General features: G+C 50.0%; 1 protein-coding gene across 1 annotated transcript; it reads left to right on the top strand.

Moving 5' to 3' along the window:
• Window positions 1-821: 821 nt before the first annotated feature.
• On the top strand, window positions 822-1,301 carry LOC144164192 (uncharacterized). The gene has a single exon (XM_077694705.1). It carries the CDS (start codon window positions 822-824, stop codon window positions 1,299-1,301), a length of 480 nt encoding a protein of 159 aa, XP_077550831.1.
• Window positions 1,302-14,108: the final 12,807 nt, after the last annotated feature.

The following is a 14,108-nucleotide window of genomic DNA, read 5'->3' as shown; positions in this document are numbered from 1 at the left end:
CCATCAGGCTTGTTTTATAGTGCGTCCTTGACTTGCAGCGCTGGTTGCTTGTAGTGGCGGGATTCCTGGCTTGATTGAAAGCAGCTCGGTGTATGCCCACCAAGAACACAGGGGAGGGGGGGTTCCTGATGGTCGTGGTGTTGACGTCGGCTATTTCCTGGCAATCTGCAACAACGCAAAGCGCTGCATCAGACGGTCGTTCTTTGATGCTGCCGCTGCTGCTTGGGGCAGTACACCGAGCTGCTTTAAATCAAGCCAGGAATCCCGCCACTACAAGCAACCAGCGCTGCAAGTCAAGGACGCACTATAAAACAAGCCTGATGGACCCCGCTACACTACATTCGCAGCAGCGGCAGCGTCAAAGAACGACCGTCTGATGCAGCGCTTTGCGTTGTTGCACGTTAGTCGTTACATTCTCGTGTGTTTTTCCTTCATTACTTCTCTTGCTGCTGCTGCTGCTGCTGCTGCTGCTGCTGCAGAGTGTGACAATGTCGTCAACTGAACAATGTCCAGTTTGCCGTGTACAACTTGTCGCGAGTGACATCGGTTATAAAGTGCAGTGACTGCAGTAGCAAGTATCACACCGGGAAATGTGCCGGAGTTTAAGACACAACGATAAAGTCAAAGGGCGAGCCGTATCGCAACGCTTGGCGTTGCTCAGTATGCAGACGTTCCAAGTCTCGGCCACAGCCGACCGAGAAACCTAGCTTTGACACCGATACACAGGATATACGGACATGGCTGAAATCAATCCATCAAAACTCGAGTACTTGATGCCATTTAAGGAAACTGTGGAAAGCATTGAAGACAGTGTACAATTCATGAGCGAACGTTACGACGAACTATTAACACTCATGGAGCGCAACGAGCAGGAGGATTTGAAGCGGAGGCTCGAAAAAGTGGAAGCTCAGGATGACGAGCTTGTACAGATGAGACGCGAGGTCGATGACCTTGAATGGCGAAGCAGGCGACTTAATCTTGAATTTCACGGTATACAGACAGCTGAAAACGAACACGTGGTCAGTGAAATCAATAAGCTTGCAGCCAAAATAAAATTGCCCCTTCTGAACAAAAATGACATTATAGCCATCCACCGCCTCCCTTCCAAGAAAGATAAGATACCCGGCGTAATCCGTCGCTTTGCGAAACAGACCGACAGGGACATGTGGTGGCAGAATAGGAAGAAACTATCTGATGCGCATGAGGACTTGTTCGTGCTGGAAAATTTGACAAAAAGGGCACGCACTCTGCTTTTTCAAACAAAAGTCTGGGCCAAGGCTAACAATTTCAAATACGTATAGCATAACAACAACAAAGTACTCATGCGAAAAGTAGATGGCGACCCAGTGGTGGTGGTTACTAATGCTTGCGACCACGACCGGCCCAGATAAGATGAAGAAATATATCTTACTCATTTTATATCGAAATATTTAGCGGTGGCGTGAATTCTGGTTAATGCAATACTTGGTCCTAATTCTTCCCACTAGATGGCGGCGTCAACGTCATGTTTTCGATTTTTTGAGCTCTACAGTAGAAGTATACGGCTCTTTTAAAACAGTTACGTTAGCCTACGGCTTCTGGACTTCTTCACGGCTGCAACAGCGGCTGGATGGTCGCTTCACTACGCTACCACACGTATGTCGGAGGCGCCGGAGCTCGGCTCGGGTGCGCCCTCACGGTCGCAACAATGCTTAGACGTGAAAGACACCGGAAAAAGCCGCCCGCATCTTCCCACGGGGGAACTCGAGTAAATGCGCCGCATCTACTCGAGTCAAGCAAAGCGTCACGTCAAGCGAAAGCTAAGCAAAGACGCCCTTGACTGAACTCCGAACGCGCGTTCCGCCGCTTATATACGTTGAGGGGACTGCGTAAGCCGGTCCCAGTCGACGACGTTGGCGTACTTGTAAAGTGGCGTGGACTCTAGGTGTTTGAGCCAAGCGCGGATGTTGCTTCGCCGGAGAACGGCACACCGGTTATATGCGCAGCGCGCCCGAAGGAGAGGAAAGCGCGGAAGAGAGAGTACTGCACATGCGCCGGCCCCAGCGCGTCTGCCGCGGCTATGACGCAACGTGCCGCGGCTATGACGCAACACAATCCAACGCAATCCACTTTAATCCAATCCAATCCAATCCAAATCCAAGCCAAGCCAAGCCAATCCAATCCAATCCAAGTCAATCCAATCGAATCCAATGCAATGCCCCTGGCGAGAGAGTGTTCGAATCCAATCCAATGCCCCTCGCGAAAGAGTGTTCGCTATCGCCTCGACTCGACGCGTATGCGCAGTGAGCGTGCGGACTATGGACGCCAACGCGGGTGACATCGTGAGTTACTGAAATGCTCTGCATTTAAAATAAAGCCAACGGAAAATACCATGCCATCCGCCCATTCCGAAGACTACGTGCAACCGCAGCTTTTGATAAGTACCTTGGTACTCCGTTTTCGAAGTCATTTAAATGTCTACACATAAACGTACGATCCATTCGGAACAAAGCAGTCGACTTGAATCCTTTCTTAGATCAAAGAAAGTCATCAATTGATGTTTTAAAGGTAACCGACACATGGCGCACACAAGACTCCAAAGTCTTTGGTAAACCATCTTATCACACTTTCTATCTGAATCACCCCACAGGCCGTGGCGGCGGAGTTTGTAGTTTGGTTAAAAAGGCATTTTCTTGTGAAATAATACCTCAATTTTCTGCGATGACACACGACTACGAAATATTGACCATAAAACTTCAAGGCACTCTTCTTGTTGTATGCTACCATCACCCAAGTGGCTCCCTGACACCTCTTTTTAAAATATCTTGAAACACTTCTTGATTTTGTGAATATTAATCAGCTTAATGTAATTTGTGCTGGCGATGTTAATATTAACGTGCTGAAATGTGATACCTCGCAGGTTAAGCTAGATGTTCTGCTAAAGTCAAATGGTTGCCAGGACGTAATTTCACTACCCACCAGACTCGCGGTCAACTCATCATCACCCATTGACATATTCGTCACAAATTTACACGCGGAAAACATTCGAACCGGAGTACTTGTATCAGATTTAAGTGAGCATCTGCCTATAGTTTATGCTCTAAGGATCACGTCCGAATTAAGCGAACAAATACAAGTCATCAGGTGCAGCACATTACAGAAAGAACTCTTCCTACCTTCTATGATAAAGTACCCCGAACCCGATGGGACAGTATATTTAGGGAGAAAAACGCGAACAGCGACTATGATGAATTTTGCAAAATATTTCAATCTATTTATGACGCTAGTTCTCCGTGTACATCTTTTAAGAAACGAAAAAAATCAAGTAAACCTTGTGTTACTGCTGAGTTATCGGCAAGAATTACTAGAAAGAATGCGCTGTACAACAAATTTCTCAAAAATAGAATACAAGAAAGATTTAAAACTCGTTTGGACAAAGATCTCAAAAAGGCGAGGCGAGAATACCTCACTGCTTCATTTACTTCAGCTGTTGGCCGTGTAGACGTGATGTGGCGAAAATTAAACACAATATTAAACCAAAATATTCCAGCTGAAAGAATACACCGTCTAAAAATAAACGACGTGGAGGTCACCGGAAAGGCCTCTTGCAAACGCCTTCAATCAGCACTTTGTTAATATTGCTTCTCACAGTACAGTGCGTAATGACCTTAGGAATATACCTCACATTAACAGCACCATTTTTCTTGATCCGGTAAATCACTGTGAGATAAGTACTACAATATTGAGTTTAAATAACAGCAACGCCAAAGATTTCGATGGTTACCAAGTGAAAGCAATAAAGCACGTCGCGCATCTACTCGGCCCATGTGTTGTGCATATTTTCAATCTGTGTATAAGTCAGGCTATCTTTCCTGAAAGGATGCAGATTGCAAGAGTGGCAGTTGTCTTTAAAAAAAGGTGACCGAAATGATATGGCAAACTATAGGCCATTATCGATGCTTCCCGTCTTCTCAAATATTCTCGAAAAAGTTATACTAAAGCGACTATCGCAATTTGAACAAAAACATAACCTAATATTGGAGTGCCAATTTAGGTTTCGCAAGGGTTTCAGTACGCAACACGCTTTGCTGACACAAAAGGAACATCTACTTTCACAACTTGAGCAAGGAAAGCTTGTTTTAGGAATTTTCATCGATTTGCAAAGGCATTCGAGCACCTTAATCACAATCTGTTACTTCAAAAGCTCGCACGGTATGGTATTCGGGGATAGGCCGGATCACTGGTACGATCCTATCTTGAGAGAGAGAGAGAGAGAAAACACTTTATTGGCTGAGGAAGCGACCAAAGAGAATTGAAGTCCTTATGTTGGCGACGGGTAAGGGCTGAACGTCCACGCCACCAGGACGTCTTCTCCTTGAGTTAGGTGGGCGAGCTCGTGGTGACCGTAGGCCGATGCCTTTCGGCGACCTCTTCCGCCCTCTTGACCAGGCGTACCTGTAGGTCCAGGTCGGGGCTGCGAAGCGAGGCCTCCCACCTCTCCTCAGAAGGGATTTCGGGGAAAGGGTCGTGGGGGCATGCCCAGATGATGTGGGCCAGGTTGGCATGAGCGCCACATAAGGGGCACGCCGAGGTTGGGTAAAGGCTGGGGTGGATATGCGTCATAACGGCCGGATTGGGGAAGACTCCCGTCTGGAGTTGGCGCCAGACGTGGCTTTGTTCTAATGTCAGGGATTTGTCCGCCCGAGGATAGATCCGGCGGGAGAGGAGGTAGTAGGTGGTAATATCGTGAAAACCGATCAGACGGTCCCGCGCGGACCGGGCTCCGTGGTAAGGATACGGGTTCGGCCCTGCCCGGATAGTAAATCCTCGGGCTAGGTCATGGGCCACCTCGTTTCCCTCGAGCCCAGAATGCGCGGGGGTCCAGATCAGTCGTACTGGGGATTGCGGGGGGTTCCTGAGCAAAATTTTGAGCGCCGTTGGGGATATGCGTCCAGCGGCAAAATTTTGGAGAGCGGTTTTAGAATCCGTAATGATTGTTGCGGGGGTAGGGTTGAGTGAAAGGGCCAGCGCTATCGCCGCCTCTTACGCCGGTTCTGGGATGGGCGTCCGGGCTGTAATGGAATCAATGATGCTGGTTTGGGGGTAATTGCAAACAGCGATGGCGGTGAAAGCCTCATGGTGCCTGTATTCCGCTGCATCTACGTACCCTACTAACGGGTCGTTTTTGTATTTCTTGTGCAGGGCGCGGGCTCGTTGTTCCCTCCGATCAGTGTGGTACGTGGGATTCATGTTGCGGGGAAGTGGTTTCGCTATGATGTTAGCGTGAATATTATGGGGAGTAGTTGTTGCATCCTGATATAGGGTGTGGTATCCTATTCCTAGGTTTTGGAGGATGTGTCTTCCTGTGGGACTGCGAGCGAGGCGTTCGTATTGTCCCATCAGGTGCGCTTCGACAAGTTCGCTGGCCTTACTGTGAAGGCCTAACCCTTCCAGTCTGGCAGTTGACGTGCCAGGGGGGAGGCGTAGTGCCGCCTTGTAGGCGCGTCTAATGAGGACGTCTATTTTGTCCGTTTCTACCGTTGTAAGCTTAAGGTATGGAATGGAATAAACTATTCGGCTCACGATGAAGGCTTGGAGGAGGCGGACCTTGTCCTGCTCGGTGAGGCCCGAGTGCTTATTGGTGACTCTCTTCAGGAGACTAGTAGTTTGGTTTACATGTCGTTCTATCGTCTTGAGAAAGTTGTTATTCAGTCTGGATGATTGTATCTGAAGCCCAAGGACTTTGAGGGAAGTGACTTCTGGAATCTCTCTCCCTTCGATGTGAACTTTGATGTTGGGTCTGAGCTGTTTTTTGTGGCTCGGGGGAATACATAGTAGCTCAGACTTGACCGGGGAGCAGGTCAAGCCCGCTTTCCTCGCCTCCTCCACCACCACTTCTACGCCTCTTTGAAGCGTTTCTTCGATGTGGCCATCACTCCCCCGGTTCATCCAGAGGGTGATGTCGTCTGCGTAGAGGAGGAGGAGGAGGAGGATAAACTTTATTGGGAGCATCGCAATGTGGTGTGGGGCCCTCATTCCAGGACTCCATTGGAGACCCCTGCCGCTACGGCCCTTTCCACCAGCCTAAGCTGGGAATCGAGACCGGAGCTGGACAGCTCCTTCTCCCACTGCTCACGGGAAGGGTGCGCGATTCTTGGAATTTTGGGGTTTGCCGAACACTCCCATACCATATGGTACAGGGTGCCCGGGGAAGCGCAAAATTTGCACAGCTGGAAATACTGAGTGGGATGGAGCAAGTGAAGTCTTGACGGATGAGGAAACGTATTTGTTTGGAGGAGCCGGAGGCAGTGCTCCTGCTCTTTGGTTAGGGATGCATGACCGGGGGGATAGATCATTCTTTGGCACTTATAGTACCCCGTTATGTCCTGATACGTAACCAAAGGACACGCAGTCTCTAACCTACACCCTCGTGTCGCCTGGCGGGATAGATCTCGGGCGATGTCATGGGCGGTCGTGTTGCCCTTGAGGGTTGAGTGGGCTGGCGTCCAAATAATCTTTACTTTTCTTTCGGGTGGCTTTTGCAGCAGGATGTTCAGAGCCGTTTTGGATATTCTACCACGAAGGAAGTTTCGGCAAGCCTGTTGCAAATCCGTAATAACGGTATCCGCATTTGTCTGGGAGATGGCCAGAGCAATGGCCGCTTCCTCTGCCTGCGTAGAGGCTATGGTAGAGGTGGGGAATCTGTGCTAGCTTTAGGGGAATATTTATTATTGCTAGATTGAAAAGTAATGGTGACAGGACGGCTCCTTGTGGCGTGCCTCGACTGCCTAGCGGGATAGTGTTAGAGACGAGGCTGTCTAGATGTATGGCGGCTGTCCGGTTCGCAAGAAGACCTTAATGTAATTGTAAATTCTTTCGCCCGGATTGACCGACCCTAGACCCGACATTATGGCCTCGTGCGCAACGTTGTCAAATGCTTTGGTCAGGTCCAAGGCCAGTATGGCCGCCGTGTCTAGGCCGCTGGGGGGTTTGATGATTTGCTCTGACAATTGTAAAAGTACATCTTGAGTTGAGAGACCAGTTCTAAAGCCAATCATACTGTGGGGGAATTGTTCAGTGTCGTTCATGTATGTTGTGAGACAGGCTAAGATTACGTGCTCCATGAGTTTTCCTAAGCATGACGTCAGGGAAATGGGGCGGAGGTGTTCGATCGTGAGTGGTTTGTTTGGCTTAGGAATGAGGATAACCTTGGCATATTTCCATGATTCCGGTATTTGCCCTGTTATCCAACATGTGTTGAGAAATGCTGTTATTGCGGTGATTGATAAGTCGTCGAGGTTTCTTAGTGGCCGGTTCGAGATCTGGTCAGGACCAGGCGCCGAGTTAGACCTAAGTTTGCGAATTGCCAGTCGGACCTCTGCCTCGGTTATATCTCTATCCAATTCAGGATTAGGATGCCCACTGTACGGGGGCAGCGCGATTTTGGGACCTATTGGGAGGTACATGTCTCGGATTTGGGCCGTTAGTTCGTCGTCGGATCCTGAGTATGAGTGAAGGATTTTAGATATGCGGTGTTTCTGTTCTGTTTTGCTCTGATCTGGAACGAGGAGGTGTCTAAGCAGCTGCCATGTCTTCTTCATTCCAAGGTTTCCTTTCATCTCGTCGCAAATCTGGCTCCACTGGTTGCGCGCGAGAGTGATCGCGTGCGTTCTAATCTCCGTTTCCAGTCTGGCCAGTTTCAGCCGCAGTTTCCGGTTGCTCTTGTTTCTACGCCATCGTTTTTGGACCCCTCGGTATGCCTCCCAAAGGTGGTTGAGGCGGGAGTCTACCATACCGGAAGGGATTTCAGGGTCTAGGGTCTGGCTGCATTTATGTCTGCAATTAATTGTTGCGTCCATACGTTTATGTCCTTAATGCACTCCGGACTTTCGCGTTCGTCGCCATGTGTGCTGGTGATTTGCCGGAGCGCCCTGAACTCATCCCAGTCGGTCAGAGTTTGCTGTCTAAGGTTTTGATTGAGTTTTTGATTCGGAGTCATCACAATCTCAATTATTATGTGGTCACTGCCAAGCGTTTGTTCAGTGACCCCCCATCTTAGTCTGTTTACGTGTAGGGAGAGGGTGAGATCCGGGGTAGTGTCGCGTTGTGTGCTGTTTCCGATGCGTGTAGGGGTATGCATGCCTGTTTCTAGCGTCAGATGGTGTGTCTGTATTCGTTACCATAGGTCTCTTCCCTTTGGCTCGCATTTTGGGTATCCCCAGGCCGTGTGAGGCGCATTGAAGTCGCCAAGTATGAGCAGAGCGTGCGGGCCCACCTCCTTCCTCGTGAGCGAGAATAGTTGATTGAATCGGTCGGCTTTAGATTTAGGGGCGCTGTAGACGTTCAGTATATAAAGTCTTTGCGCTCCCCTTTTACGTGGGAGGACAGTAATTAGATCATGGGGAATTGCAATGCTGTCGAATTGGCTCCTATAGGCCGGTATATGTCTCTGTACAAGGACCGCCGTTTTGAGGTCCGTCGCACTTTGAAAGGCCTTATAACCGGGTAATTTGACAACGGCATTTGTCTCTTGCAGCGCTATAATTTCTGGGGAAGAGTCTATGCTTTGAAGGTACATCTGTAAATTATGTTTTTTGCGTTTGTACCCTCGGCAATTCCACTGCCAGACCTTAATAGGGTTGTCCTTGCTATTGTTGCTGTAAGCCATTATGTGTTTCGGGTTGAGGAATTAGATTGGGAGCAATACCGAGCCGGTTCATTATATCTTGCATGAAGGCATGCAGTTCTGATCTGTAGAGGTTCATTTCCGATCGGAAGGATTCTATGCTGTTCTGCATGATGTTGATATTTTCGTGCAGGGCACCATTGCTTTTCCCGAGAGCGACTATTTTACGTTCTAGTTCTTGTTGTTGAGGGGATTCTTCTCCTGGGTTGGGGCTTTGTACGGAGGCTACCGCCATCGCTCGCTTTTTGGGTGCGGGGGAGGTATTTTCTTGGTCTGTAGAATTTGTCTGCGAGCTAGCTGCGTTTTGACTGCGGAGTTTAAGAACTTCTTGCTTGAGGTCATTGTTTTCTCTCCTAAGGGCAGCCATTTCCGCTCTAATGTTAGCTAGCTCAGTTAGTAGTTCTTTGACAGGGGTTTAAGGGATCGGGTACGAGGCGCAGGGGTGGGAGGCCCCGCCATCGAAGCTTACCGATTTTCCATTATCGGCGGTTTTCTGTGACGTGGTCGGGGGGGTGGCCCACCTCGTGGCGTTGGCTTTGGCGCTGCTGGCCGATGGGGATCTCGACTTGTGCTTCGATTGCGACCTCGACGGGGCTTTTCCTCTTACCGGGGTCTGGGTCGTGGGAGAGCTGCGTTCTGGCAGGGCGGGCCACTCTTGGTGGTTTTGAGTGCTCGGCGGAGTTCCCCTTTTCGCCTCACCGCCCCTCGTTGTTTCTGGCGGCGGGCGTAGGGGGCGACGTGGCATGAAGCGGTACGGGCATGCTGTGGATCCCGTGAGGTGGGCTCCTCCGCACACGATGCACTTTGGGTTGCACGGATGTCCCTCACTGGGATTGGCGATGCCGCATTTGGGGCACCTGGTCGTTGTTTTCGGGCAGACGTCAGGCCTGTGACCTCGCTGCCAGCACTGCGTACAAGCTTCTGTCTTGTGTCGGAATGGCGTGCAGCGGTACGTGGTGTGGCCGTATCGAATCCAAAACGGAACCTTGTATCCGTAGAAGACGATCTGAGCGGCGTCAGTGTTTCCGAGTCGCTTGACCGACAGGATGGGCAGGTCTCGGTTGAAGTCGACCACATGGCGAGTTATTTCGTCTGGAGTATCGTCTTCGGGAATTTTGAAAATAATTCCCAGCACCGTGTTGGCGGGGGCCGAGACGTGCGTGGAGATTTCATACTTCTTGTTGTTGAGAACAAGGGATGTGATGCTTGCGAATTTGCGGGCTCGCATGTCGTCGGGGGTGCTGATCAGAATGTAGTTGGAATTTTGGTTCACACGAACTTAATCTCCTGGACTCAGGGGGACTGGTGCTGATTTAGAGATGGTGTTGGCGATAGTTGCAGGCGCTACCGACCTTAGATCGAGGCCTCCTCGCGGTCGGAGCACTATTTTGATGTCGGTCTCCGGCAAGCGCTCCATCGGTGGACCTCGACGTGGCGGCCGGCTTTTGCGAGAATTCGGTGAAACCACCTCGGGCGTCGTGTCGGGACTTCCGGTGGTTGAGGTCCTCTTCAAGGTCAGTGCTCGCTGCTTGCGCCGAATTGCGGCCCATTCTTCGCTTGCGAAGTCCTCGGGGGGAATCTCTTCACCGTCGACAACGACCTCCATCGCTGATGCTCGAAAGCGTTTCTCTGCGGCGGTGGGCGGCTGCGGAGCGAGCACGTGCACGTGGCGTTCGGCCACGGCGGGCTCCGGTGCACGCGCAAGTGGCTCCTATGCTCGCTCGTGAGTTCTATACTTTCATGAGGGGCCTCGCTTCAGAATTTTAAGTCGTCGTAAAATTCTTTGTGGTCCACTCACCGACTTGAGTGTAGGCTTGTTAGATGCCGCGTGTAGAGAGGAATCGCGCGGTGCCAAGTAATCCACCGGATGGCGGATTTCACCGAAGATTGGCGAGTGTAAAACGAGAGCCCATGCACAGCGCGTCAACACGGCTCGGCCACCTGGTGGCGAATCTCCATCCTATCTTGAAACCCGAAGCCAAACAGTAACTGTGGACGATTCTTCCTCTGATCCCTTGCCAGTTCTAGCAGGGGTACCCCAGGGCAGCATTTTGGGACCTTTTTAAAGCCAAGCTTTCTACCTCTACCCCCCAAGGGTTCTTTCGCGACCATTGGTGTCACCAGAAAACTCCAGCGAACAAAAAAAAGAATTCACTGGCACCGCCGGGAATCGAACCTAGAACTAATAGACTCACAAAGCGAGAGCCCGTTGTCTTACCGATTCAGCTACGAGCCCACGCGAACACGGGAAGACAAATGGTGTACTCACCAAGCAAATCTACGGGATTACCCTCTGCCTTCTCGCTGAATGCCACGTGAAAGCGTCACACGACCACTCACACCCGTCTAGGGACCCTGTGCGCACCTTGCTCATGTGCTAAGAGTTACAAAAATTAAAGGAAGCTCACACCAATGCATGGCATCTCACTTCTAGTACGCCAATATGCTAAAGCCTGTGGCTTCCAGTGTTCCCGTAAAAAATCACAGCTCCTTGTTGTCCGCCCTCACGCCAAATCAAGGAATACATTCAAACACTCCTTGATGACCAGGCCATCACTCCAAACCCCAGCATCAAGATCCTGGTCCTACATTTCCAGGCCAAGATCAAGAGTGACGTCTCCTTGCACCGCCTCAAAAACAGCATTAATCTAATCATACACGTGATCAGGCGAGTTTCCACCAAGAAGCGAGGCCTAAAAGAATTCGGTACCTTTCGATTAATTGAAGCTTTTGTCCTCTCGAGAGTTACTTACGACAAACCCCTATCTTCTTCTCGTCGAGGAAGTCTTAGAGATGCTTTATATAATGATTATAAAGGCGGTTGAGCAGGCCATTGGTCTTCTCATGAGTGCGTTCACACTGAGGCTACTTAGCACGGGCTCCACAACACGGTGGAAGAGCTGATAGAAGGCCATCTTTCTAACCAGAAGGTCCGACTCAGAACTGCGGTGGGTAACCGCATGCTTCACCAGATTGGCTGGGCAGCCCAGAATGTCACTCCGCTTGACGTACTCCCAGACTCTTGGCGACTAAAACTAAAGATGCTCCCTTTGCTTAGAAATATGAACCCCTCACATGACGAGGGTCAACGAAAAGCACGAGGTCAAGCGCTAAACACCACCCTCGGTGGGGCTCATGCAGTTATCTACACAGACTTCTCCTAACATCGAGGGAAGCAACACGCCATCATCGTCGCTACCTCCAGAACCAACCTCCTTGCGTGTACGTCGCTTAGGACCCAACAAATGACGGCAGCAGAAGAGGCAGCCATCACCTTGGCTCTCACTCAACCAGGGGTTCGGAGGGTAGTCACCGATTCCCAGCAAGCCTACTGGAATTACCAGTCGGGTTGGGTGTCCTGACCTGCACTGTGCGTGCTAAAAAACCACTCCCCAAACGGTTCTATTTAGCTCATCTGGACACCACCTCACCCTTCAATGTAGGGCAACAAATACGCACACACAACAAGCCTGCGCTTTTACCTCCCGTGCTATGGAGGTGCACGAGGACAGTCACCCGCTTGTCACGTCCAGAGAGATAATCTAGCATTATCGCCTTCTGAGACAGACCGTACCTTCGCCTTACTCTGCCCTTTCCAGAGAACAACAAACTACCCTACGGCTCATACAATCCGGGCTCCTTCCCACAGCCTACGCGTCTTCACGTAATGCATCCGAATCGCTACGACGCTGAATGTAAATTTTTCTCAGAAGTAGGAATACTCCGCCCCGTAATCGGGGTGTGCGACTTTAGCCCTGAGCACCCTCTTCTCTTCCGTCAACTACGCAACAAGAGCAATGGGAGATGCTGCTGTCCAGGCCCTCTCTACCTACCCAGCTTCAGCGGGTGGACAGAACACAGGCTGCACGGACTGCATATGGGCCCCACAGAAGAAGGAATCACTTACCAAGGCTGCACTCTGGGCCGTTCAGAAATCTTAACAGAAGTATTCCTTCCTCCTCCTTCTCAGCCGCATGTCTCGTCGCCTCCGTCCGTGGCGCAGAGATGGAGAAGTCAGATCGTCTAACACCGGGTGGGAGCTTACTTTGATTTTATAAAAAAAAGTTCCCACTCTTGCTACACCAATACAACTCAACCAAACACCATTCATGCATCATGCATTGATTTAACTTTACCAAGAATATCTCTTTGAAGTAATAAATGGTGTGGTTAAGTGGATTTCACTTCTCTCTGGTTTTACTATTTGTAGAGTGATGTGAGTGATTTTAAATGACGTCACATGAGTAATCGTTATGGGTGCCGTTTACAGCTTTGCTTTCCAACCACATTCACGGGGAGGATTGGCGCGAGATTTTTTTATTTAATATGTTTGTGAATGACATAGTCAGTATTGGGTCACATGCTGAATTCGTCATTTACGCAGACGATACCACTATATTCCTAACTGGTAGCATAGCCGATGATTTAATTGATGATAGAAAATTAATTTTACTTAAACTAGATGAATGGACGCAAAAAAAAAATCTCGCGCCAATCCACCCCGTGAATGTGGTTGGAAAGCAAAGCTGTAAACGGCACCCATAGCGATTACTCATGTGACGTCACTTAAAACCACTCACATCACTCTACAAATAGTAAAACCAGAGAGAAGTGAAATCCACTTAACCACACCATTTATTACTTCAAAGAGATATTCTTGGTAAAGTTAAATCAATGCATGATGCATGAATGGTGTTTGGTTGAGTTGTATTGGTGTAGCAAGAGTGGGAACTTTTTTTTATAAAATCAAAGTAAGCTCCCACCCGGTGTTAGCTGATCTGACTTCTCCGTCTCTGCGCCGCGGACGGAGGCGACGAGACTTGCGGCTGAGAAGGAGGAGGAAGAAATACTTCTATTAAGATTTCTGAACGGCCCATAGTGCAGCCTTGGGAAGTGATTCCTTCTTCTGTGGGGCCCATATGCAGTCCGTGCAGCCTGTGTTCTGTCCACCTGCTGAAGCTGGGTAGGTAGAGAGGGCCTGGACAGCAGCATCTCCCATTGCTCTTGTTGGGTAGTTGACGGAAGGAGAAGAGGGTGCTCAGGGCTAAAGTCGCACACCCCGATTACGGGGCGGAGTATTCCTACTTCTGAGAAAAATTTACATTCAGCGTCGTAGCGATTCGGATGCATTACGTGAAGACGTGCAGGCTGTGGGAAGGAGCCCGGATTGTATGAGCCGTAGGGTAGTTGGTTGTTCTCTGGAAAGGTCAGGGTAAGGCGAAGGTACGGTCTGTCTCAGAAGGCGATAATGCTGGATTATCTCTCTGGACGTGACAAGCGGGTGACTGTCCTCGTGCACCTCCATAGCACGGGAGGTAAAAGCGCAGGCTTGTTTTGTGGGCGTATTTGTTGCCATACGGGCCCCGAGAATAGGGGACCGCCCCATTGGCCACCTTGATGGTGACCCCTTTATGGGCTCAAATAAAGTTCAACCAACCAACCA

This window comes from Haemaphysalis longicornis, unplaced genomic scaffold, assembly GCF_048455015.1.
Source record: "Haemaphysalis longicornis isolate Haplotype H1 unplaced genomic scaffold, Haemaphysalis longicornis Haplotype H1 scaffold_1, whole genome shotgun sequence".
In the NCBI taxonomy this organism is placed as follows: domain Eukaryota; kingdom Metazoa; phylum Arthropoda; class Arachnida; order Ixodida; family Ixodidae; genus Haemaphysalis; species Haemaphysalis longicornis.
The sequence above is the reverse complement of the archived record's forward strand: the minus strand, read 5'-3'. Positions and strand labels throughout refer to the sequence as shown.